Consider the following 27,713-nt stretch of genomic DNA (forward strand, 5'->3'; position numbering starts at 1 on the left):
CTAGAATTAACCAGTAACAAACCCAACTACTGACAGCAATCCTTTACCAACATTCAAACAAAGCATGTGAACTACAAGGAGAGAGAGAGAAGTAGCAGAGGTCTACAGAGATAAATAGGAAACGTTGGGACCATGGAAGAGAAGAGAAGACAGGAAAAGCTGGGAGAGCACGAGATTTCGAAGGCCCTCCCAAGTCCTGGGGTCAGAACCATTGCTGGGGACCCAAGGGCCTCTGGGTGCTACCTCCTTACTCGGGTCTCGACCAGGAAAAAGGAATAAACAGGTAATAGGTTTAACATTCTTCCAACAGACCCTTTGCCTCCTTTCTGAAGCCAAGGGGAATAAGAAAGTTCATACCCCAACAGCCTCTTGCCTGGGACCTGGAGGTCAGCATCTACACTTTGCACATTTATATGCTGGGCTGGGCATTGAATTTATTAATCTCCAGTAAGATAGCTACAGAGAAAAACAGGATAGAGATAAGCGGTCCCATTGCTTACCACAGATGTCTTCTTTCTGTCTGCTGTCCCCGTCCAGGCCACCAAATATGTTACCAGAATTTTGTCTTCTTTTCTGGTGGCTCGCCAAATCTGATACCGGAATTTCAGGGTCTTGGTCTCGGTGATTTGAAGAATAAATGCATGGACCATAGATCAGTGGTAAGACATAATTTATTTACAGAAAAGGATACGAAAACACTAAAGCTTCCAGGGAGAAAAGCTCTCTCTGTCTCTCTCCATCTAGCGGTATATACAGGTGCATGGGTTCCTTAGCCAGGAAATGAATGGACACAGTCTTCCTCTGGGGCAGGTGAATGAAGGTATTTAATGAATGGACCTAGTCCATTCGTGGAATTGAGGCCTAGGAAACTTACATGAAATTGACCTAGGCATAGGAAATGGGAGTTCTGTTTTCAGTTACAAGTGTTTGGTCCCTTAGGCTATTGGAGCCTCTGGTGGGGGAGGGTGGAAACCCCCCCCCCCACCCTTGCCTACCCTCCAGCCCCTTGGTTCCTCTGCCAGCTGCCGGTGCACCAAAACGGCCAAGGCGGAGGCAGCAGATCCTCCAGCCCAGCTGGGCTGACTGGCTGGGGCGCCACTGCCCTGCCTGTCCTGTATCAGCAGGAAACACTAAAGCATGTTTCTCAAGCAATCCCAGCCCCACTGTGGTGGCAACTTCGCAACATGCTTCCTTCCTGTGGCTAGTTGGCTTTGGGCAAAATCACTACACCTGTATAAACTTTGCTGAACTCAAACGGAGGATGGGAGGCCATTAACTTCCGTACAGTCAAGAAGGGATCATCTAGTTCACAGTACATTTCCTCCAGTTCCTCCCTGAATCCCACCTGGAAAGCATGACGGCACCTCACACAGCTGATAGGGAAGCAGCAGTGTGAGGTAGTGCTATCCTGTTTCCCCGAAAATAAGACAGTATCTTATTGTAAGGTGTGCTCCCAAAGATGCGCTAGGTCTTATTTTCAGGGGACGTCTTATCTTTCCTGTGAGTAGGTGTTATTTTTGGAGGATGTCTTATTTTCAGGGAAACAGGGTAGAAGCACTTTGGTTTCAACAACAGAGAGCTACAGTTTTGTAGCGTTTTTTTGTTTGTTTTATTTCCAAGTCCTCTTTTTTTTTTCTTCTTCTTCTTATTTCCTGAAGGAAAAAAAAAATGCTACTATTACTATCAAAGTACTCTAATACAAAATAAAACCATTTTGATTATTTCATCTCAGAAGCAATAAGCAGAAGTAAGACACAGGATGAAGAAACCATAGTTTTAATGCAAAATAGTTTGTTCAGGCTTCTCACCTCCCCTTCCTGCCATGTTCTCCTCATCTCTCCTCACAGCCATCACCATATTCATGAAATGCTCATTACAAACAACAGTGCACCTATTCCAAAACATGAAAAATAAACAAAATATTTTTGAAGAGATAATAGGTTTCCTCCCCAATTCTGCCAAAAGCAGAGGTAAAGCAGAGCGACTGAGTTCCATAAAGACCCAAGAGGACCTCTCGGTCACGACGGCTTGGCTGAACTTTCCCACTAACATGCGGTGGCCATGTCGTTTTATGGTTTTATCCCTGTGATAATGAAGATCATTTGCAGGCAACCTTCTTGATTCAGCCCTGTGGCACAGCAGGGCCAGATTATCAAGTTTCCTCATTGCCGTCACCAAGCAGACATGTGCTGGAAAACCTGAGGAGGAAAATAACAACCTGGCTTCTCCTCCAGTGTGGCCCATCCCCTTCCGGTTTACAGAGGGGAATTCCAAAAGCAGCCTCCCCTTCCGGTTTAGGGACTGATAACATCAGAAATGAAATGAGGAAGACTGAGCAGGTAGGGAAAATCATCAGTGATCTAATGGCGTTGCCAAAGTCAAGAAAAGTGTTAGCCTGAGGTTTGATTATGACAGTGAGAACTAAATGGGAAATGCTGTGGCAGATGAGAGATTGAGGAGGAAAGAGAGGGCCCTGAATCCTGAGAACCCAGGAAGCAAAAGTGATTTGACTGGGCCATCAGAAAGCTGAGTCTACCAACCAGGAAAATCTGGAAGGAGAAGCAGGCTGGAAGGAAAATTTATCATACAATTTCAGATGAGTTGTGTTTGAGTGGTCAGCAGGAAATTCACTTAGAGACAATCATCATTATTCAAAAATTGGGTCTAGGGTGCAGGAAAGAGTTTTAGCTGGATATCTAAAAATAGAATTTTGTTTAAAGGAAGATTATGGGAGAAGTCATCTAATATGAAAAAGATTGTAAAAAATAAAATAAAGAAATATTTATAGGAGTAAGGGATAAAGGAGTTTACTAAGAAAGTCTTTCTTATTTATTTATTTATTTATTTATTTTGGTGGTGGTTCATAAACTTAATATAGTGTCACATCAAAATGCCTTTATACTTTTATATATTTTCTATATGTTTATATTTCTTTCATACAGGTGAACATGCATGGCCTGGTTCTTTTAAGAACTGTGATTCTGCCCTCAAACCAAAACTTACTGTCTTATTGAGTCAGACATGCCAGTTTTGCATATATTTGGGGTGGGGAGGAAAGAGATAAAATGTATTGTAGCATAAATTGCTGTGAATATTTGGTGACATTTAGGACTATATAAAGGTGATATGTCATCTTGAGAAAATAATTCACTTAATCCATGGTAAGATGAGATGATTTCTTTTTCAAAAGAAATTAATGTGTAACAGCCCAGGACTAAAAGAAAATCATGTTTGTCCTTTCTAACTTTATTCTTAAACAAAAGAGAAAATTGAAAGAGATAAGATATTGTTTGGACATGGAACAGAATACTACTGCTCAAGTAACTTGCCCTCACTGGCATGATTGGTATTTTATAAACATGAAAGTTTATATTTTCGGTACGTGCTCACCTGTTTATAAATTTGAGAGCAACGTTTTACTTTCTTTTTTAAATTTAGAGCTTGCAAAGGAAGAATAGCTTGTGTCTGCCACGTTCAATGTAGTCTTTTTTTCTTGGAAATAAGTATTGTCAATAGATTATATTGACATACTTTTTTTATGTAACGCTGGGATCATAAATGGCTAATGTGTTCACTGGGCTAATGGATTTAAAATTGCATCATTAGCTAACAAGTGTAACCAGAAAATATAGTTTGTCATTGTATTTAATTAATACAGTTTGTTCATTCTTTATCACTAAATTTTATAAATCACTTTTTCAGGTATATTTATTTTATACAGTTTAAAATTAGAGTTTAGGTGTGCATGTTCGCACAAATTTTTTTTTTTTCTTTTAAAAAGTGAGTGAAGGCCATTTTCTTTTTTTGGCATTACTAACATGTTTAATCTCAACTTTATAATCTACAGTATACTTACACCATTCAATATGGGGCATTTAATATATTTCCTCCCGTAGTCTTCTTAGTCTGCTATCTATTGCTATAACAGAATACCTGAGACTAGGTAATTTATAAATACCTAAATTTATTTCTTATAATTTTGGAGGCTGAGAAGTCCAAAATCTGGTGAGCACATCTGAGTGGCTTCTGGTTAAGACCTTGTGTTGTGTCATAGCCTGGTAGGAGGCATCACAAGGAAAGAGGGGCACATATAAAACAACTAAACTAGCTAGCTTTTATGCCAGACTCCCTCTCATGATAACTAACCATGCAATAACTTTTTAATCTATTATCCTGTTAATTCACTAATGCATTAATGAATTAATCCATTACCAAGGGCAGAGGGCTTACCTTTTAACACTGTTCCATCAAGGATTAAGCTTCAACTTGGACTTCAGAAGACAAACATTTAAACCATAGGGGTGATGGTACTGCAAACATTTTACTTTTATTCATTTTTATATTTAGGAACTTTTGTATTATTGTTTAAGTAGTTATCTTTCATTAATAATTATATCATTATTCACTTTTTTTTTTTACTTTTGCTTCTGATATTTGTTTTGTTTGCTTTAAATAGTAGTCAATTAGATAATAGATGAGAGGCAGAGACTATCAAAGCAAACAAAGTTTACATGTAGATGAGCTTATTCTACTTTCCCTTTTCCATCTTTTCACATTTGTACTTGGTTATTTTTTGGAAATTGTCAGAACATGCAACATTTTCATGTTGTTACTCTATTATAGTCTCTATTTTATTTAAAATTTGATCTACAATTAAATGTACTAAGTGGTCAAGAGTGGTCTTTTGTTCAGGTTTCTCCAGTTATTCCTGCATGCCTGATCCAGAATGAATAACTTCTAGACATAGCTCATACAAAATTGAAGGTAAAGAAAATGTTCAGCATGCGTCTGAGGTAGACTATCAATTCATTTACATTTGCCAACCCATTTATGTTGGAAGTAAAAGCAGCTAAAATTACATAATTTGATAACAACATAAAAAACAAGATAATAATGGAGCAAAATTTTTAAGGAAAATAAAGAAATAAAAGTGTGGGGAAAGATTCTTATAACCAGAAAGATACTTTTGACCATGATGAAGAAACAGAAACCAGATTTACTGCTATCCATGAACAACCCCAAAACTAAACCAACTATATGAAACAGATTTTTTTAGACATTGGTAAACAGACAGAAAGGGTAATAATTCCTGATAAAAGGAAAATAAATGAGATAATTGCTATAGTTTACTGCCTAAAGTTTCTAGGTTGCAACACAAGAAGAAGGAACTCAGACAGGTTGTCTCTCAGAGTTAAGGAGACATTAGTTGAGAAATTTGAGATTCTGCAGTGGCTAGAATTTGCAGGAAGACTCAAGAGAGAAGAAAGCTCAGGGTCACACAATGCAGTCAGGGGGGAGAAAGAGAGAACGTATTCATTTATAAAGGAATTCCTTCATGTCTCTGGCAGAACATTATTCATTGCTTTCCTGTTTAAAAAAAAAAAAAACTACTTGAGACTAGTAAAAAATCACTAGAAATAAACATTAGAACAATTTCTGTAATGTAAGCAAAGGAAGAATAATTTATAAATCTATCAACCAGAATGGAAAAATTCCTAATATTGACATGGATCATCAGATAGAATACTCAGAAGTATAGTAATAAGGCAAAATTAGCCCTAAGACTGGAGGTTTCTCTAAGACCAGCCCTTCAATAGTAAAGCTGACAAAGATATTAGCAAAGAAAAAAGAAAATTACACATTAATATTCCTTTGTTTTTTACTTTTTTTGTCTTATCATCAATATTTCTTAAGAACTTAAGTGCAGAAATAAAATGTTAGCAAATCAAGTTTAATCATATATAAAAATAATTACATAATTAACATGTAATTATACTTGATTTAAATCACAAAATTTGTCCATATAATCCATCATATTAACAGAGGAGAAAAACACTCTCTCAACTTAGTAAAGATAAAGTATATTTGACCAAATTCAACACTACTAATATGAACTGTCAAAGGTCTAAGAATACATGAAAGCATTTTCAATGTGATGACTACATTTTCGAGATGAACACATGAGTATAAAGAGGTGTAAAAGACATTGGTAACCAACAAGGGAGGGTCAGAGGGAAATAAGGGTACAATGAACATTATTCTGATGACATCCACATAAAAACTCTGACTTCAGCATTATACAACTCGCCGATGTAAGAAAAACACTCATAGCCACTTAATATTTTGAAATAATAAAAAAGAAACTTTAACTTTGTAGATTACCAACATGATTTTGGAAACTGTTTCTCTTATTTTTATTTTATTTTTACTTTTTATTAAATCATAACAGTGTACATTAATGCATTTATGGGGTAAAATGTGATAATTTGATATACAATGTGGAAAGCTTACATCAAATTTGTTCACATAACCAACACCTAGCTTAGTTATTTGTTGTGGTAAGACATTTATACTCTACTCTTAATAGTTTTCAAATGTACCATTGCATCATGCACAATAGATGAGGTCCCACCAAATGCCTGCTGTCCTCCCAGGCTCCCCCCTCCTCTCCCCTCTCCCTCCTCTTCTTTCTTTCTAGAATATAGTTTTGGTTTATCATTCATATGAAAGTGTAGGTGATCATATATTCGTTTCATAATAGTATTGAGTATATGGGATACTTTTTCCCCATTCTTGAGATACTTTACTAAAAAGAATATGTTCCAGCTCCATCCAGATAAACATAAAAGATGTGAAGTCTCCATATTTTATATGGCTGCATAATATTCCATGGTGTACATATACCATAATTTGTTAACCCATTCTTGGGTCAATGGGCACTTAGGCTACTTCCAGGACTTGGCGATTATGAATTGGGATGCAATAAACGTTCTGGTGCAATTGTCTTTGTTGTAAAATGATTTTTGATCATCTGGGTATATACCTAGTAGAGCAATTGCAGGTCTACTTTTAGTCCCTTGAGTATTCTCCAAACTTCTTTCCAAAAAGGACATATTAGCTTGCATTTCCAACAGAAGTGTAGAAGTGTTCCCTTCTCTCCACATCTACTCCAACATCTGAAGTTTGGGGATTTTGTGATGTGGGCTAATCTTACTGGAGTTAGATGATATCTGAAAGTGGTTTTGATTTGCATTTCTCTGATGATTAAAGATGATGAGCATTTTTTCATTGTTTGTAGGCCATGCAGCCTGTCTTCTTCAGAGAAGCTTCTATTCAAGTCTCTTGCCTTTCAGAAATGGGGTTATTTGTACTTTTCTTATTGATAAATTTAACTTCTCTGTGGCTTCTAGTTACCCTTGTTGGAAACATAACCTGCAAATATCTTCTGAAGGCCATCTGTTTTCTTTACTTACTGTGCTCTTGGCCATGCAAGTTTTTTAGTCTGATCAGATCCCAGTAATATATATCAGTAATATATTTTTGGTGCTGCTTGAATTTCCAGGGGGTCCTCCCCATAAAAGTTTCTCCCAGTCCAATTTCTTCAAGCGTCTTCCCTATACTTTCTTCTAGTATTTTTATATAGTTTCCTGTCTTAAGTTTAAATATTTTATCCAGTGAGAATCAATTGTTGTTAATGGTGAAAGGTGAGGTTTTATTCCAGATTACAATGCTGGTTCACACACATAAATCTATAAATATAATACATCACAAAATAAAAAACAAAGACCCATATGATTCTCTCAATTGATGCAAAAAAAAAAAGCTTTTGATAATATCCAGCATCCTTTCATGATCAGAACACTTAAGAAAACAGGCTTAGATGGAAGTTTTTTTTTTTCCTTTTTTTTTTTTCGAGACAGAGTCTCACTTTGTTGCCCTCCATACAGTGCCATGGCATCACAGCTCACAGCAACCTCCAACTCTTGGGCTTAGGCGATTCTCTTGCCTCAGCCTCCCAAATAGCTGGGATTACAGGCACCTGGCTATTTCTTTGTTGCAGTTTGGCCAGGGCCAGGTTAGAACCCACCACCCTTGGTATATGAGGCGAGCACCCTACTCACCGAGCCACAGGTGCCACCCAGATGGGTCATTTCTTAAACTGATAGAGGCCATCTACAGCACACCCGTAGCCAATATCATATTGAATGGAGTAAAATTGAAAACATTTCCACTCATATCTGGAACTAGAAAAGGATGCCCCTTGTCTTCACTGCTATTCCATGTAGTAATGGTAGTCTTAGCCATCACAATCAAGCAAGAGAAGGTGAATAAGGGTATCCAGATGGGGTCAGAGGAGATCAAAGAATCACTCTTCGCGGATGACATGATCTTATACCTGGAAAACCCCAGGGACTCAACTGCAAAACTCCTAGAAGCAATTAAGGAATACAGTAATGTCTCAGGATACAAAATCGGTACTTACAAATCAGTAGTTTTTATATATACCAACGATGGTCAAGCTGAAAATATACTTAAAGACCCTATTCCTTTTAGAATAGCACCAAAGCAGATGAAATATATAGGAATTTACCTAAGAAAGGACATGAAAGATCTTTTTTTTTTTTTTAATTTTTTTATTAAATCATAACTGTATACAATGATATGATTATGGGGCATCATACACTCACTTCATAAACCATTTGGCACATTTTTATCACAGTGGTTAACATAGCCTTTCCGGCGTTATCTCAGTTACTGTGCCAAAACATTTACATTCTACATTTACCAAGTTTCGCAAATACCCCTATAATATGCACCACAGGTGTGATCCCACCAATTCCCCTCCCTCTACCCACCCACCCCCTTTCCCACTTCCCCCTATTGTTAAGTTGTAGCTGGGTTATAGCTTTCATGTGAGAGTCCCAAATTAGTTTCATAGTAGGGCTGTGTACATTGGGTATTTTTTCTTCCATTCTTGGGATACTTTACTAAGAAGAATATGTTCCAGCTCCATCCATGTAAACATGAAAGAGGTAAAGTCTCCATCTTTCTTTAAGGCGTGGATGCGGAGAAAAGGGAACACTTCTGCACTGCTGGTGGGAATGCAAATTAATACATTCCTTTTGGAAAGATATATGGAGAACACTCAGAGATCTAAAAATAGATCTGCCATTCAATCCTGTAATTCCTCTGCTGGGCATATACCCAGAAGACCAAAAATCACAACATAACAAAGATATTTGTACCAGAATGTTTATTGCAGCCCAATTCATAATAGCTAAGTCATGGAAAAAGCCCAAGTGTCCATCGATCCACGAATGGATTAATAAATTGTGGTATATGTATACCATGACATGAAAGATCTTTATAAAGAGAACTATGAAGCTGAGAAAAGAAATAGCAAAAGAAGTTAACAAAAGGAAAGATATACCATGCTTATGGCTGGGAAGAATCAACATTGTTAAAATGTCCATACTACCCAAAGGAATCTACAGATTTAATGCAATCCCTATTAAAGCACCACTGTCATACTTTAAAGAGCTTGAAAACGTGTAAGGTTTTATATGGAATCGAAAAAAAAAAACTCAAATAGTCGATACATTACTCAGAAATAAAAACAAATCAGGAGGCATTACATTACCAAACTTCAGGCTATACTATAAATCTATAGTGATCAAAAGAGCATGGTACTGGCACAAAAATAGAGAGGTAGATATAAAGAACAGAATAGAGAACCAAAAGATGAACCCAGACACTTATTTTTGATCTTTGATAAACCTATCAAAAGCATTAACTGGGGAAACGACTCCCTATTTAACAAATGGTGCCGGGTGTTCTGGATGGCAACTTGTAGGAGACTGAAACTGGAAAATGTTTTCCAGCAGACATAATATAACACCAAAAAAAAGCTAGCTATCATCTCAACTAATTTCTCTGCAATTTTTATAGTGCATGTATGTTAGCAAGTATCATAAAAGCAAAAACACAAAAATATTAAACATGTGTTTTTTGGTTTGTTTTACTCCTCTGTTTGATATACATGAAGTAATGGACATCTTTATTTGTACATTTATCGCAAGATGGAATTTTACAATTTTTATAATCTTAACAGCTAGCTATTGCCTTATTTGACTAGTAAACCCTAGTAGAGTAAAAGTATATGCTCATATTGTGCTGACTTAAGTTACCTCACAAGACATAGTTGTTTTCATTAAACCAAAAATACTGAACTACTCTTAATTGCCAAAGATATTCCCATATCATGTAAACAAAAAAAGCATTTGGGTTACTTTCTGTATTTCTGGGAATTTTTTTTTCGCTTTTATTTATTTATTTATTATTAATATTAAATCATAGCTGTGTATATTAATGCAATCATGGAGCACCATACATTGGTTTTATAAACAGTTTGACACATTTTCATCACACTGGTTAACATAGTCTTCCTGGCATTTTCTTAGTTATTGTGTTAAGACAATTATATTCTGCATTTATATTTTAGAAATATTTTACTTATGTAAGAACTGATTTATCTCTAAGACAATCAGAATAAAAACTCCTTTAAGGAATTTTATAAAGAAATTTGGTTATTCCATTCAGAAAAAGAAATAAAAATATTTTATATATATATATATTTAACATATGTACAGATGCAAAGAGAGCTCTTGTAAGTTTCATTCTAAAACTATAGCCAAGTATCAGACAACACAGTAACACGCTCTCTTCTTTGCCCACTTTAAATTTTTATCCAAATTGTGTTTCCGGCAGATGGAACAAGTTAAAGTTACCTTCTCAATATGAAGGCAAAAGCTTTTCTTACCAACATTTGTAAAGTAAAACTTTGGGATTTTCTTTTGGGAAGATATTTGATTTTATGGAGGCTGTGATGACACTTTAAGCCAGAAACTGAGGAGACATCAAGCACTTGTCTGTACATCTCCAAAGCCTTGTATAGAAAAAATATGCAATCTATTTCCAATCAATGTTTTTTAACTTTTCAACCTTAGACAGTTGCTTGCTTTTGCTGTCTCTGAGTCCACTAAAAGCCCTGAATGGCTGCAGGGGGAAGGAAAAAAGTCTAGAAGAACAGAAAGATGAATGGGGCAAGGAAGTGTTTGAAGGGACAATATTATCAAAGAATTCAAGAAAACTGAAGAGAAGATGGAAGGTGGTAAAAGCAGGAAGGAAAAGCAGAAGCAATGGGATGAGAGAGGTATGGAAGACCCAGTTTGGGGATTTCTTCAGTTTCCCAAAGAGGCCATCAAAGTTCCAAACTGTCCTAAGCAAATTCATGGCAAGAAAAAAAGTGGGCAGAGTTGGGGGAGCATAGGGTTAGTAGGGGTCTGAGAAGGGAGTTTCGCTTGACTGAGAACTTATGGGAGAAACAGGATCAGCTACAAAGAACATAGAGGCCTTACAAAGAGCCAGGAGACATTTTACAGCCCAGGAATTCAGGAAGTAAATTCCAACTCAAAGTCAGGAAGTAAGACTACCAGTCCAGCAAGTGTCTTTTGAATAAAGAAGCCTAAGACTCTAACCTAATTTACTACTTGTAAACAAACCTAGGGCTTGTAACCCAACTTGTATAATACACTCAGAATCTTAAGATTCATAATCTGCCCTTACTTTGCTCAACAGACTGTCGTCTGGAATGCTGGCTCAGGAGTCAAAACTACCAATGGATTTCATATCAATCAACTAGAAGTAAAGACAGAGGCTTCAAAGGTATACACTTGGAATCATGGGTGAGAGGTTTGGGGGAGGCCAGTGATGAATCTGAACTTTCCCAAGTTACAGCACCAAAAATAGTTAAAGAAAAAAATTATTTATGACACTAGTCAAAGATAGTAAAGTAAATATTTTATTCAAGGGACTTTAAGGGTCTACTGCAATAGAATTTTACAGTGGGAAAGAGAGATTGGATTCTCAATACAAGAAAAAGTTGGAATGTATACTCAAGGAAAAGGACACCAATCAGTGAATTAAAAATCATTAAGAGGGTAGGGTAATTCTTTTCTAAACTGACCTAAAAGTACTCTTACTAAAGGCAAGATAACGTGATTAGATATTGTTTAGTGGTGTGAGATATTGTGTGGTGGGTGAGAAATCTGATCAGATATTGAAGAGGGTCATATATGCAGCTAAACCGACTTGACAAGTCATTCTAACATCAACAAAGCTGTGAGTCATCCAAGTTCCTCAGAATATTGTGTCTTGATGATACAAACACAAGAATAAGAAGAAACGTGAACCTGGCAGAAATGTACTTGAAATCTGGAATTAAAACTTAAGATGGATATATTCCAGGTTTAGGCATGATGGTGGGGGAACAATAGCTGAAGCACTGTATATTTTGGAGACATACTCTCTCAAAACTGAGAAAATAAAGATAAATTTAATGATAAATTATTCTGTTAATTTCTTTTATGAACTTTGGTAATTTGTGCATTTCAAGGAATATCTTCATGTTATCTAAGTTGTGAAATGTATTGGTATATATTTTTCAAAACGTGTTATTTTCTTTTTAATATCTTTGGGATCTTTAGTGATGGAACATATCTTAATTCTAGTATTATTAAAGTCTTCTCTTTTTTTTTTGTTGATCAGTCTGGCTGAAGGAATACAGATTTTATTGATCTTTTCAGAGGACCAGAATGTGACTTCATTTATCTTTTACCTATTCTTTCATTTCCATTTTCACCATTATCATTATGGTTCTGTTTAATTTTTGACTAATGTGTTCTTTTTTCTAGCTTTCTTTGGGATTAGTTTGTTCTTTTCATTCTAATTTCTTTTATCACTGAATTTTATTTATAATTGGCACCAAATAATTGCATATATTTTCAGGGCACAAGGTGATGTTTTAATGCATGTATATATTGTCTAATGATCAAATCAAGGTAATTAGCAGATTCATCACATTAAATATTTATCAATTATTTGTGATGATAGCATTCAAAATCCTCTCTTCTGTATACCTTGAAATATAATCCTCTCTTCTTTATACCTTGACTGCTGTAGTCACCCTACTGTTTAATAAACTAAGAACTGATTCTTCTGGCCTAATTGTAACTTTCATCCATCAACCAACCTCTCTGCTTGGGCAAGAGAGGGTAAGGAAGGGCATGCCCTTCCCTCCCCAGCCTCTGGTAACCATTCTTCTATTCTCTGCTTTTTTAATTCAACTTTGTTAGATTCTACATATAGGTGAGATCATGCAATGTTTTCCTTTTTGTGCTTGACTTATTTTACTTAATACAATGTATTCCAGGTTCTTCTACATTTTCTCAAATGTCAGGAATTCATTCTCTTTTGTGCTTAAATAGTATTTCATTGTGTGTATATAATTAGCACTTTTTTAATCTATTTCTCTTAAGCAGTGGTTCTCAACCTTCCTAATGCCACAACCCTTTAATACAGTTCCTCATGTTCTGCTGACCCCCAACCATAAAATTATTTTCATTGCTACTTCATAACTGTAATTTTGCTGCTGTTATGAATCGTAATGTAAATATCCCATACGCAGGATGGTCTTAGGCGACCCCTGTGAAAGGGTCACTCCACCCCCAAAGGAGTAGCGACCCACAGGTTGAGAACCGCTGCTTAAGTGTTGATGGGCACTTAAGTTGATTCCATATCTTGGCTAATATGAGGAGTGATGCAGTAGACACAGTAGTGCTAATATCTCCCAACATAGTGATTTTATTTCCTTTAGAAAAATGTCCAGTAATGGCATTGTTGATTATTTGCTATTTCTTCTTAAAGTTTTTCAGGAACATCCATACTGTTTTCCATAATTGCTGTACTAATTTACATTTCCACCAACAGTGTATAGGACTTCCCCTTTTTCATCATCCTTGGCATCATTGGTTAATATTTCTTTTGATAATGGCTACTGTAACAGGAGTAAGGTGATATCTCATTGTGGGTTTGATATTTTTTCTCATGTGTGTTAAAATTTCTTGATGTGCAAATCCAAATAACTGATTTTAGATATTTATTTTTCTAATGTAAGCATGTCATGTTAGTTTCTAATCACTGCCCACCCAGAACAAACAAATCTTGGTATCTTGTGTTTCAATATTATACAGTTTAAAAATTTTTTCTGAATGTCCTTTTTTGATTTCTTTTTTTGATCCACAGGTTATTTGGAGTGTTATTTATTTTCAAAATATTTTGGAATTCTAAAAATCTGTCTGCTATTGAATTGTAGGGCACTTACATTGTTATCAATGTGCAAACTTTCTATAATTTCATTTTTTTTAATTTATTGATACTTGTGTTATGGCCCAAAATATGGTCTGTCTTGGTGAATATACTGTGTACACTTGAAAAGAAGGTGCATTCCGCTATTGTTGGGTGGAGTGTTCCACAAATCTCAAATAGATTAACCTATTTTACAGTGTTGCTAATTTACTATATTTACAGATATTCTTTCTACCTGTTTATGCAATTAAGTAGAGATGAATTCTGAAATATAATATTGTTTTTATGTCTTTCTTCTTTCACTTAACATCAGTTTTCCTTCATGTATTTCAAAACTCTATTTTGATGCATGCACAATTAGGATAGTTAGGATTCCTTTGACAAATTGATACCTTCATCAATTATTAAGTGTTTATTTTAGATAGTGCTAATATATCCACTCCAGGTTTCTTTTCATTAATATTTTAATGATTTATCTTTATGTTTTATTTTGTTTTTGTCTTTATAATTGAAGTGAGTTTCCCATAGAAAGCTATATCATTTATCTATTGTTGCATAACAAGCCACTCTGAGACTTAATGGCTTAAAACATTTATTACCTCACATTTTATGTGGGTCAGAAATTAAGCAGAAGTTTGGCTGGATGGTTGTTCCTCTCTTTATGCTTACTTGTGTATTATTTCTAGTGATGTATCTTTAATAGCTCATCTTTTCTCCTATTATTTCTGAACTATCAGCAAGTATATTTGCATTTCACATATTGTAGTTTTCATCCCTAGGAATTCCACTTCTATCTATTTTATATATTTCTATTTCCCTGTTTAAATTTTTTGTTTTGCTATACCATGAGCATATGGGACATATTTATGATAGTTTTAATATCCTTTTTTTTTTTTAATTCTATCTTCTTGGTCATTTTCTTCCATTAACTAGTTCATCAAATTTACGAACCAGATTGTCCTTTATATACCTTGTAATTTTTACTGGGTGATAGATACTGTGAATTTAATGTTTTTAAGTTCTAGATATTGTCCTATGTCTTTAAAGAATACTGCCCTTTATAATGGCATGGAGATAAGTTACGGGGGAACATTCGATCTTATTGATACTTATTAGAACAGATCCAGAGGAGCTAATCTGGCCCCCAAATAAAGGTGATGTGCTTATGAATATTCTTAAAATCAGGTCAATCCAGGTGGCTGATAGACACACAAACTTGACTATGGACAGACAAACTATCACCAGCCTGTGTAAGTTTCAGGAACTGTCCAACCGACTATTTTTTCAAGGTTCTTTCTCCAGGTACATGACATAAAAATATGAAGTCAAAAATTAGAAGAGGCTGTCAGCAGAATTCCAAATCATTTTTCTGTGTAACTCCTCCTCTTAAATACTTTGCCCTTCAAATTCCAGTACCTCAGTCTCCCCAGACTCCTATCTGACTCTTCAATTTAGCAAGATACCTCAGTTCTGTTTTGATTTGTTCTCCGCCCTGCATTTTCAAAGATCCCTCCTGGCAGCAAGCTGGAGAAACCATGGGGCTTACCTCTTTGGATTCCTTTATCTTGGGTTTAGTGCCCTGTGATGTCTGTTGTTGAGTATCTGAAAATACTCAACATGAACTGTGGATGAAATACAGTTCCTCCTAGAAATGCCGGGTAAATTCTTTAATACTTCCAATTACCAAGTTTTCAGGTGAAAAGAGGGCACAGTTATAACTTCCAATTGTGGCAAATGAGGTCTCTTTCTTTTTTTCTTCTAATCATCACCATTTTATTGTTAATTTCCATTTATTCAGTATTTTACTATCAATCCTAGCCATTTTTTTGATCATCAATTTTCCCAAATTTTTTGTGTCCTGTAGCTGTGTCTCTACTAATCGTGACAGCTTCTTTGCTTTGTGGCACAAAAACAGACTGCCCAATTTCAGAGTCCTTTCTCCTTACCTGAAATCAGCTCCTTTGTTTTTCTACACTACTACAAGAGCCACACTGATTTAAAAAGAATCATTAGAGAAATAACCAAAGCGATTGTACTCAAAAGTTCCCAAATATGTGTTTGGATTAACCCCCAAATCTTATCTACTTTTGTAATATCTCTAATCCACCCATATTACCATAACTGCTTTCAGTGCCGTCTACTGAGTTCAATATTTGGCCCACACTTCTGCTTTCTTCTATTTTAATTGCCTTATAATATGAAACGGGATGTTTTCTTAACGTTACATTCCACTAATGACAATTGATATGTCTATTTTTCTCTTGCATTTTGTCTTTTCCTTAGTCAAAAGCCTTTTTCTTCTTACATTATTATTACTGAAGTTCATTTCTTCATCAGTAACTACGAGGTTTGCTTTTCATTTAGAGTTACTTCATTTAGATATATTCTGCATCCGTATAAATCACAGTGCTGGCCTCATGTTAATGTATTGATGTATTAATGTGCCAACCTTATGGTTTAAATTGAAAATAGAAAATTAGTTTAAGTATTTGAAGGGTGAGCTTCTACAGTACCCTGATTTTTGTTGTCTATCATGAAGAAATATTTTGCATCCCAAATAAAATGTTAGAAATTAATTTGCCTCTTTTCGCAGAAAAGAATGTTTAAATTTCATCAAATGAAACATATTTTTGAAATTCTGGATAAAATGAGATGCCTGCGAAAACGTTCTACAGTGTCGTTCTTGGGAATTCTTGTTATTTTTCTCCTGTTTATGAATTTATACATTGAAGATAGTTATGTTCTGGTAAGTCTTAGAGGTTGATAGTTTTTCTTCAAAATAAGGCTTACGTCAAACTATAATAGCCCAACTGTAACCTAACTTCACTCCAAGGCTATTAACCTGGATATTTTCTAACTATGTTTTATATTAGCCATACATTACCAGCATACACTTGTTTTGATTTAAATTCCATTATTTTATTTAATGAATTTTGTAATTTTTTTTAACCTATCGTGTTTATGAGGTGTAAGGAAAATAGAATAAGGCCGATATGTTCTAGCTATTTTTTGTTGATGGAATTAAATATGATGAATTAACTATAGATTCTCTCAATTAAAGATTTGACTTTATAATAAAGATTTATTTCTTGACTCTTGTGTTTACTAGTAGAAGCAAATAAACTCATATGAAACAAACACATGATATTGGTTGGATATGTGTTTTATTCAATGATTTGCATTTATTAGACAGTTTCAAGTGCAATTTTAATTTTTCACTTTCAAAAGATCCAACAAACCACTGTGTGCAACAGAAGTCTTTATGTCTTTGAAATAGAACCTCTTTGATTACACTATAAATGTGTAAGGAATAGTAGAGTATATATAAAAAGAAAAACATCAATACCACTGCCCTGTTTTATTAGTTTTTTCATAGTTCTAAGTATTGGTCTTAGCTACTGAATGTGCAAAATGTGACTTAATGAAGTAGCTCTTCTACTAAGTAGCTCTTTCTCAACTATGTTTCTCTGACTATTAGGCACATATGTATGCAAATTTACTAATAAATCCAGGTGCTGAGAGTCTTAATTTTAACATATTATTTTTAAATATATGTTAACTAGGGAAAACTATGTTCAAGTGATTAGTAAATACCAGCACACTTCACTTAAAGTAAATTCAATGACAAAATTTTTATTAAAATATTTTCGCTACTTACTAGCTAATGTTTTCTAACTAAATTGTATTTGTAGCTGAATTTTTGATATTATAAAGATTTGAAACACTTTTTTCAATCATTAGTACTAAAATTATTCTTCCAAAATGTTTAATATCCATAAAACCTGGCTTCCTATTAGAATATACTAGTTTCTTTTTAATGCTTCTCCATTTTGATCCTTTTACTTGTGTCTATTTCATTTTTTATGAGCTTATCTGTCTTTATTTTCTTTCTAGCATCCAAAATGTCACAATGCGTACAATTTTCTAAGCATAGATATTAGTATATATTTCTTTATCTTTCTTCCTTATTTAAGTAAAAGATAATACTCATAATTAAGAGAAATCGGATGAGTAGTTAGAAGTAGTAAGGTCTCTGGAGTTTCTTAACACCTTCAATTCTGCTCTTCTTGCTAGAAAAAACATTTGCACCCTGAAGTCCTAGGCATATTAACAGTTTAATGTATTTGCTTATACATTAGAGACATATATGCCCTTCAGTGAGAAAATGAAGCCAAGTTTAGTGTAAAAGACAAATAACATTACAAGGTAAACTAAATAGCAGAGATGCTACATGCCCAATCAACTTAGCCTCTTGGCTGTGAGCATCTTCAAAGTAGTCACTAGGGTATATATTTAGTTTGTAGCTAGTCCATTGAATTGCATTCCCATCCAGAAAATGTTATAATGCTTTGTCTTATTACTGAGAAATATACTACAGCATAGTAGCTACAGAAAGGAAGTATCCAGGGAGAGCCTGGCTGTTGAAAGAGATGCCTCTGGAAAGCAGCCAATAAGGCTGACTCAGGTGAAATTTACATTATTTATTTATGCTGAAATGTGTAAAGAAGCTTGTTCTTGAGAATTTAATAAAGTTACTTCATATCAGTTTCATTTCCTTTTATAGTCTGTTATGTCCTTAAAGCAGGATGAATGAATTCCATTTTATCACAGAAAAGGTTTAGATTGTAGGTGTTCAGGATAGAATTTTTAAAGAAATATTCAATATCCTGCACTGCCTTTATTAATGTTACGTAAGAACAGAATGGTAAAATGAATTTGGTGCTGTGACTACTGTGATTTTTATAGAAATTTCTTTATAGAAAACCTATAAAGTATGTACACCATTATGTTACTATACAAGCAGCTGATACTAAACTAAGTCTCCAGTTACCTTTTTGGGAATCCTGCATTTGTTTATTTCAAACTTTAAGGACGTTTTATAGATTTGCAGACAGACTGATGAAAATATTTCTGTGTAAAGAATTAAAAGTGGAAAAAAGGATTTAAAATGATAACTCATGGAATATTCAATTCAGATATTTCTAAAATAGTTAATATCTAATGTTTAATTTCAAGTATTTAGAGCTGAGCATGGTGGCTCATGGTGGCTAGCACTCTGGAAGGCCAAGGCGGGTGGATTGCCTGAGCTCACAGGTTCAAGACCAGCCTGAGCAAGAGCAAGACCCCGTCTCTAAAAACAGCTGAGCATTGTGGCCAGGCTCCTGTAGTCCCAGTTACTAGGGAGACTGAGGCAAGACAATCGCTTGAGCCTGAGTTTTGGGTTGCTGTGAACTATGATGCCACAGCACTCTACCGAGGGAGACAAAGTGAGACTCTGCCTCAAAAAAAAAAAAAATTATATTGCCTTGATAGTTTTAACAAAAATAATATACTTGCCATCTGTAAAACCCATAAACTTTCAAAATAGCTTAGCTATATTTAGAGACGGGGTCTTGCTCTTGCTCAAGCTGGCCTCCAACCAGTGAGCTAAGGTGATCCACCTGCCTTGGCCTCCCAGAGTGCTAGGGTTACTGACATGAGCCACCACCTCAGCCCAGCAGTATAAAATTTTGAAATACATTGCTAAAGAATAAATAAACATAGGTATTTAGATTCATAATTAGATACACAGAAAAGATATACTCATATCTATAATTAGATACACAGAAAAGATATTCAAAATGAATATTTAGTAAAGCTCTAATAAATCTCCAGCCATTGTTTACTATATGCAATTTTTATTCTAAGAATATTCCACTGTAGCCAATAAATTTAATATTTTGAATTAGTCATATTTTCCATTAGTATTTGAATTTGACAAAAAGCATTAAATGTTTCAATTGACATGAAACTTAAGTGAGTGTTAGCTAATCTCTTAGAACAGAAGTTTAATTAATGTTTTAATGACTACAGCAAAATATTATCAGGACCAATGTTACTTAAGAAATTTATTTTCTCTATAGTCTTAATAACTTGTGTGTGATTGGCCTGACATCTTAATTTGAATAGCAGAAGCAGATCCACAAGACACAAGAATAGATTGTATACTTTTTTCCAGAAAGTAACATTTATTTTTAGTTAGGTTGCTCCTAAACATATTTTATCAATGGTAGTAAATCACGTACACAAGCTAAATGGCCATTTTGCTAATAAGTTATAGCCAATAAAAAGTTGATCATGGTGATTAGATAATCAAAATTTATTAATTTATTAATATAATCTCACATATAAAAGAAAGGTAATTAATGATGGCTAAACAGGACATATTTTAACCAGCTTTTGAATTTTTTCTTGAATAGAAACCTTACGTAAAATTTAATGAGATGAAGAGTTCACCATCAAATAGATAAAAGACGTCCTAGATATAAATGGATCAGCATTTCACCTCCAACATAATGCCACACACACTCATATACACATGCGCTCACACACAAGAACACACGTTATCATGGGAAAGACTAATGCAAAGTCAGTACACCTTCTCTTCCGTCAGTATGAATGTGTCGTATTTGAGGTTACTTTAGGACATTTGATAAATATTTTTGTCATGTCACAAGGACCATGGCTAGCCATTCTCAATAGCTGGATCGTGGCCATGTAAGTAACACATTTAAACTTCTTAATAACTTATTCAAAGTCCAACTGCTGTATCTTCCTAATCACTCTTAAAGTTTCACAATCATAGAGATGATGTACGGTCTTATATTTGGTGCTGCTTGAAAAGATTAACTACAGGGAGTCTCCAAGTTCCAAACATCCAACTTTCATATAACTCACAATTATGAACAGAGGCTATTACAGGTAATAGGTAAATGTACCTGTTTCAACTTACATGTGAGGTCAGACAATTAAACTTTCAAACACATGCTAGAAAAAGTGCTACATATCTCTTTGCTTAATATCATTATGGTCACCTTTGGAGTACTCCCTTTGACCTTCTAGTAATCATAATGATATTCAGCAAGTAAGTATGTAGGACTTTTCCTAGGATGAATTCACGAACTTAGTTGTCAGACCTCATACAGTGATAGCTCTGATGGTCATTCCGGAAAATGAGTTCCAAAATTGCTCTGATGGGTGGACTTGGGGCTGGCAAGAGTGCATAGCTTCCTGGGGGAGTACCTCAAAGGTGACCATAGTGATATTCAGGAAAGAGGTAGGTAGCACTTTTTCTAGGATGAGCTCCAAACTTAATCATCAGACCTCACACAAATTCAATTTAAAGATACTTCAGATCTAGAGAACCTATCTTGTTTGTATCCTGGGGAGTGCCTGTAGCTTACTATGACTCAAATAGAGGGAATTTGATCCCCAACTGAAACTAAAATAGATTTCTGTAAAATTTTAAGATCCCTGACTTATTAAAAAAATAATCTCAATGTAAAGGCAGTGGGAATTTTCATGTAGGGTTTTTTTTAAACAAGAGAATTCCAGTGCATCGCTAGAGTAAAGGTAGACTTATAGACCAATGAAATAGATTTGAGAGCCCAGAAATAAAGCTTTACATTTACAGTTACTTTATTTCCAACAAGCATGCCAAGATAATTCAGTGGGGACAGGAGTCTTTTCAATAAATAATCCCAGGACAACTGATTAGCTAAACACAGGAGAATGAAATAGAGCTCTCTACCTAACACTCAGAAAAAATAACTCAAGAGGGTCATAGAACTAAATACAATAACTAAAATCATAAAGCTCTAAGATAAAGAATAATAAAGTCCAGGAGTAAATCTTAGTGATCATAGGGCATCAAAAGCACAAGGAGGAAACTATAAATAGTTAAATTTAATTTCATCAAAATTAAAAACTTGGTGATTTGAGAGATGTTATCAAGAAGAAATCAGACATCTCAATACTGAGGTAGAATAAAAATAAATCAGTAAAAAATGAGCAAGCAATCTGAAAAGACATTTCTCCAAGAAGATATAAAAATGACCAATATACACATGAAAAATCATTCAAAACATACCAGAAATTAGCCACTGTACAAATGCAACTCAAAACTACAAGAGATACACTTCACAACCACTAGGATAACTATCACCAAAAACACAAGTCATAGCCAGTATTGTCAAGGATATGGAGAAATTAGAAACCTCATCCATGGCTGGTCAGACTATAAAATGGTCCAGCCAGTTTGAAAAACACTTTAGAAGTTTCTCGAAATGTTCAACATATAAGTTATCCTAAGACCCAGAAATTCTATTCCTAGGCACGTGCACACGAAAAAGGAAAATATGTTTACACAAAATGTCTGTATGTGAATGCTCATGGCAGATTAATTCAAAGCTCAACAGTTCCAACTCAAGTGCCCATCAACTGAGTGAATGAACAAAATATAGAATACTCAAACAATAAGACTGTACTCAGCAATAAAAAAGAATTAATTATAGAGAAAAGAATGCCATTATTAGTTCATGCTGTAGAAAAGCAAGTGCAAGATTAGTATACAGAGTGGAACAGAGGAGAGAAAGCCTGAAGCAGAAACTCCAGGTAGGAGATCAGATGAGCAGTGCTGATCCACAGCTTGTAGTGTTAGTGCTGCGTAATTGAGATTTACATAACCCACCAAGTTGTATATCATACTTATATACTCACTGTGTGAAGACAAACTATATTTAACCCATGATCAGCTATTTTTTATTTTTACCTCTTTCTTGGCATTTAGGAGGGAGACAAACAACTTATAAGGGAAACATCCACACATCAACTGAACTCAGAACGCTATGTTCACACTTTCAAGGATTTATCTAATTTCTCAGGAGCCATAAATGTCACCTATCGCTACCTAGCCTCCACACCTTTACAAAGAAAGCGTAAGTATCCTTACACTTTTAAATAAAGAATATATACAATGTTCTGCTTTGAAATAATGAACATTTGTTTAATTTGTATAGCAATAAAAGCTTAAAGGCTTACTAATATCATATTAGGAAAAGACTTCAATGTTTCTTCACAGTATGCAATTATTGTACTCCCTGACACACTTCCCTTTATAACAAAAAATTAAAAATTATGCCTAATTGTAACGTAAACCTTTTAGCAGTTTGCTCTAGGTATAAAGAAGCTAGGGAAAAAATCAAATTACTTAAAATTTAGAAGCTAAATATTTCTTTCTATAAAGTTTTATCTTTTAACTATGGGTATGTAATGGTAGTATGTCTTTGTGGGGTACATGCAGTCAAATCAGGGTAATTAGGATATCCAACACATGATACATTTATCATTTCTCTCTACTAGGAGCATTCCAATTCTACTATTTTATCTATGTTAAGTATACCGTCATTATTAATTGTAGTCACCTTGTTGTGCTATCAAATTGCTAGTCCAACATCTAATGGCTTGGGTTTTATGACTTGCCACAGGTTTTGGATTATTAAAAGTCAGTGCATTCATTTCCTTGCTCTGCTGTGACAAATTAATACAAAGTAGGAGGCTTTAAATAAACAACAATTTATCGTCTCGTGGTTCTGGAGGCCAAGAGTTGAAATCAAGGTGCTGGGAGGGCCACCTTGCTCCTTCCAGGAGTCCTTGCTTCCTCGAGTTTCTGGCTGCTCCTGGAGTTCCTCGGCCTTTCACAGTGTAACCCCAGTCCCTGCTGCCCTCATCAGCGGCCTGCTTCCTTTTGTCTTTCTGTGTCTTTTCCTCTTCTGATAAGGATTCCCACTAGTCATGAGATTTGGGAGCCTCCCTAAATCCAGAGTTATTTCATGTTCCTTAGCTAATTACATACACAAGCAATCTATTTACTAATAAAATTGTAAGTTTTTGCTAATAAAATTCTTAGGTTACAAGTAAATATGGATTTTTGAAGGAAACTCTTTCACATTCTACACTGAGTTAAAATATATATAGAGAGAGAGCGCGCGCTAAGAAATAACATACTATAGTTCATGGATTCTGAGACACCATACCTCATAAAAATGTACTATTATTTCATCAGTATATCACTAACAAAATAAAAGAATTATCCATTTTGTTCATAGGATTCTAGCAACTGTAATATGCAACCTGATTTTTAAATGTATCAGTGGGAAGAATACAAATCTTAGAATCAATGAAATATCATGAACTTAATAAATTATATGGGGACTATGCAAATGACTTTGTTTTTAAGAAGTGTTCATTGGAGTGAATTTGTGCTCACCAGTTTGAGAGAATTGTTAATTTAGGATTTTGAGATCTTGTTTTCTTTCATTCCTCGGTTGTCCAGTGTTCTTAAGCTTCTTTCTAACTGCATAAGATCACTGCTATTTTGTTTTCATCTCCATCTGTTACTCCACCTTTGTCTAAACATTACTGATTCCTCCTTTCCGTGCTAGGTTTACTAATTTCTATTGGCACACACTAGCTGCTTTATGCTAAAGAAGTACAGAACACAGAGGATGAGAGTGGAGCAGTTTGAATCTTGGCCCCACACTGCCTACTAAGTTCTCATCTCACCATGACTTTGTTTTCTCATCCTTAAAACAAAGTGATGATGATAGCAAATCTTTCCCAAAAGACTGTTATGAACAAATTAAATGTGTATGAAAAGCAAAATGCATAAACTCCTGCCTCTTATGTAGAAAATGTTTTATAAGTGTTGGCGATATTTGAGTACTAATGAAGTTGGGTGCCTTATACTTTGGTGGTAGTAGATAACAAATTTGTGTTACAATATAAGTCAGAGTGAAAGCTCAGGTATTTCCTAAAATACGTAAATCTCAACCATGCTGACATGTAATATGGTTTTTCTATGTAATGTGGTTTATATGATCCTGAAAAAGCCCCACTGAAGAAAAATTTTACATACTAGTTGAACTGAAGATTTCTTAGTATCATACAACGCATATCATGTAGGCGTCTAAATTGAAACAATGATCTTGGTGTATATTAAAGTTTCCCCAGTGTATAAATGGTAGTTCAGAAATTTTATTAAGTTGTGAGTCATATGAGAATGAGAACCTAAAAAGTGAAAATATTTCAATAAAAAGGCATCTAACTTCTCAGAGGTGAACTGTCTTTGCTCAGAATTTTCTTTTACTCTAAAAATATCCAATTTCTAATTTTAGCCTGTAAAAGTCTGAGTGAAAAATTTGTTTGTTTGTTTGTTTTGCAGTTTGGCCAGGGCCAGGCTTGAACCCGCCACCATAGGCATATGGGGCTGGCACTCTACTCCCTGAGCCACAGGCGCCACCAAAATGAAAAATTCTTTAGGCAAAATTACTGTAATATGTGTTTCAAAATGAAGAAAATAGTGATGTTCATATTTAGAACAATGTATAGGATTTTTAAATGTATTTTATGATATTGTTTGCTGTCTAATTATACTAGGCAAATTTCAAAACAATGATAGTGATCAAAGAAAAACAAAAATATACCTCACGTGTTTTATAAAAAAGTCAAAGATGACTGAATACTTCTTTTTCACTATTTGAGACTAGTTCATCAGCCTTAACAGACAATTCCGTTCCCCTTTTACAGATTAAAAAAATAAATAAATACATCTTTCTAATAGATGTATTTGAGAACATTGTTTCAGAACACTTGAAACCACCTTTTTGTATATAAAAAACAAATATTCACAGCAATAGGGCTCATACATTATTGTCTTTAAGATGTAATTTATTTTTCATAAAAATATAGGGAATATCCAGATTAAGTAGAATGATTTTGAAATATTTTTTATTTTTCTATTGTCTATAAGATTTGGCATGATCTATTTTTTGAAATTATCTTTTATCTTTATTTATAAATATTAGTTGTCTATTCTTTGATACTTTGGGGAGAAAATAATTAGTAGTTAATTGATGACTCCATACTGAACCTCAGAGTCAAAGCATTCTATAATAGACATACCCTTATTTGACAATGTGAATGTTACTTTCTTTGCATTACTATTATTATCATTGCTTAATACTTTGTTACAGCAATTGTCTGATTTCCTTTCTGAATGTATTTGTCTTCATTCGTTCTTTGCAAGGTTTTGTTTCTGGTCCCCATCTTAAACATTGTTATTGTTGTTCAATTTTAAGCCTTTTTAATTTTGTGAAGGCAAAAAGTGGAAGCCTAATGAACACATGTATATGTGAAAATAAAATAATAATAATAAAAGTATTATTTAAATTAAAAAGTATATATTGATGTATAAAGTATCGTAGTCTTTATGTATTTAGCTTAGTACTATAATTATAATATGTTACTATGCATAATCATTCACTAGATTTACTTAATATATACTAGCAGACCTTAAAAAAAGAGTATGTCTCTCTTTTTCTTTTTCAGTTGTTATTTCACATTTAATTTGTCTTCCTTCTGAATTCTTTTGCTCAGGGTATCTTACAGTTGGACTTTCATCAGTAAAACGAAAAAAAGGAAGCTATTTACTTGAAACAATCAAGTCTATTTTTGAGCAATCCAGCTATGAAGAGTTGAAGGAAATTTCAGTGGTGGTTCATTTAGCAGACTTTAATTCATCCTGGCGTGATGCCATGGTCCAAGATATTACACAGAAATTTGCCCACCATATTATTGCCGGAAGATTAATGGTTATACATGCTCCAGAGGAATATTATCCAATCTTGAATGGCCTTAAAAGAAATTACAATGATCCAGAAGACAGAGTCAAATTTCGTTCCAAGCAAAATGTAGATTATGCTTTTCTGCTTAATTTTTGTGCCAATACTTCAGACTATTATGTAATGCTTGAGGATGATGTCCGATGTTCAAAAAATTTCTTAACTGCCATCAAGAAAGTCATTGCATCTTTAGAAGGAACTTACTGGGTAACTCTTGAGTTCTCTAAGCTCGGCTACATTGGTAAACTCTATCATTCTCATGATCTCCCACGTTTGGCACATTTTTTATTAATGTTTTATCAAGAAATGCCTTGTGATTGGCTGTTGACCCATTTCCGAGGTCTCTTGGCTCAGAAAAATGTGATTCGTTTTAAACCATCTCTCTTTCAGCACATGGGCTATTATTCATCCTATAAAGGGACTGAGAATAAGCTGAAAGATGATGACTTTGAAGAGGAATCATTTGACATCCCTGATAACCCCCCTGCGAGTCTATACACCAACATGAATGTGTTTGAAAACTATGAAGCGAGCAAGGCTTACAGTAGTGTTGATGAGTACTTTTGGGGGAAACCGCCTTCAACAGGAGATGTCTTTGTGATTGTCTTTGAAAATCCAATTATAATTAAAAAAATTAAAGTGAATACTGGAACAGAAGATCGGCAAAATGATATCTTGCATCATGGAGCCTTAGATGTTGGGGAAAATGTTAGGCCTATCAAACATAGGAGACAATGTACTACGTACTTAAGATTAGGAGAATTCAAAAATGGAAACTTTGAAATTTCAGATGTGAATCAAAAAATTCCATTTGATATCCATTGTATGAGGATATATGTTACCAAAACACAAAAGGAGTGGCTGATTATTAGGAGTATTAGCATCTGGACTTCCTAGCCAGTTAAATCAATACATTCAATTACTGAAGCAGGTCTTCCTGTTTCTTCTTTTGCTACCTTTGTTTTTTTGGAGGGAAACCAATGGATAGGGTATGTTAAAAATAAATGTAAATCATCTTGGCAGTTTTGACTTACACATTGTCAACATACTTTAACTCTAATACATATTTGTATTTGTTTTAACCTCTGAAGTTGAACATCCATCCGTGGTTAATGTTACTTTAATTTATATTTCTTAATGTTCTTAGTTTCAAATGTCAACAATTGTCAAAGGGGTGATATGAAAGATTTAAAATGAAAAAAATTGTTTATTGGATGATGATTCTTG

The 27,713-nt window shown here is 34.4% G+C and overlaps 1 protein-coding gene across 3 annotated transcripts in view; it reads left to right on the top strand.

Moving 5' to 3' along the window:
• The window catches only part of MGAT4C (MGAT4 family member C), an 801,801-nt gene extending 774,388 nt beyond the window's left edge, over positions 1-27,413 (top strand). For 2 of the 3 annotated variants that reach the window (XM_053584423.1, XM_053584424.1), the window contains 4 exons: positions 11,419-11,505; positions 16,580-16,732; positions 22,595-22,742; positions 26,242-27,413. In XM_053584423.1, coding sequence (XP_053440398.1) covers positions 16,586-16,732; positions 22,595-22,742; positions 26,242-27,383 — 1,437 coding nt within the window. In that variant the 5' untranslated portion in view covers positions 11,419-11,505; positions 16,580-16,585 and the 3' untranslated portion in view covers positions 27,384-27,413. Of the gene's footprint in view, positions 1-11,418; positions 11,506-16,366; positions 16,733-22,594; positions 22,743-26,241 lie in introns of those variants that run through there. The other variant, XM_053584425.1, reaches the window with a different exon arrangement.
• The last annotated feature ends 300 nt before the right edge of the window (positions 27,414-27,713 follow it).

Source organism: Nycticebus coucang, chromosome 3 (assembly GCF_027406575.1).
Source record: "Nycticebus coucang isolate mNycCou1 chromosome 3, mNycCou1.pri, whole genome shotgun sequence".
In the NCBI taxonomy this organism is placed as follows: domain Eukaryota; kingdom Metazoa; phylum Chordata; class Mammalia; order Primates; family Lorisidae; genus Nycticebus; species Nycticebus coucang.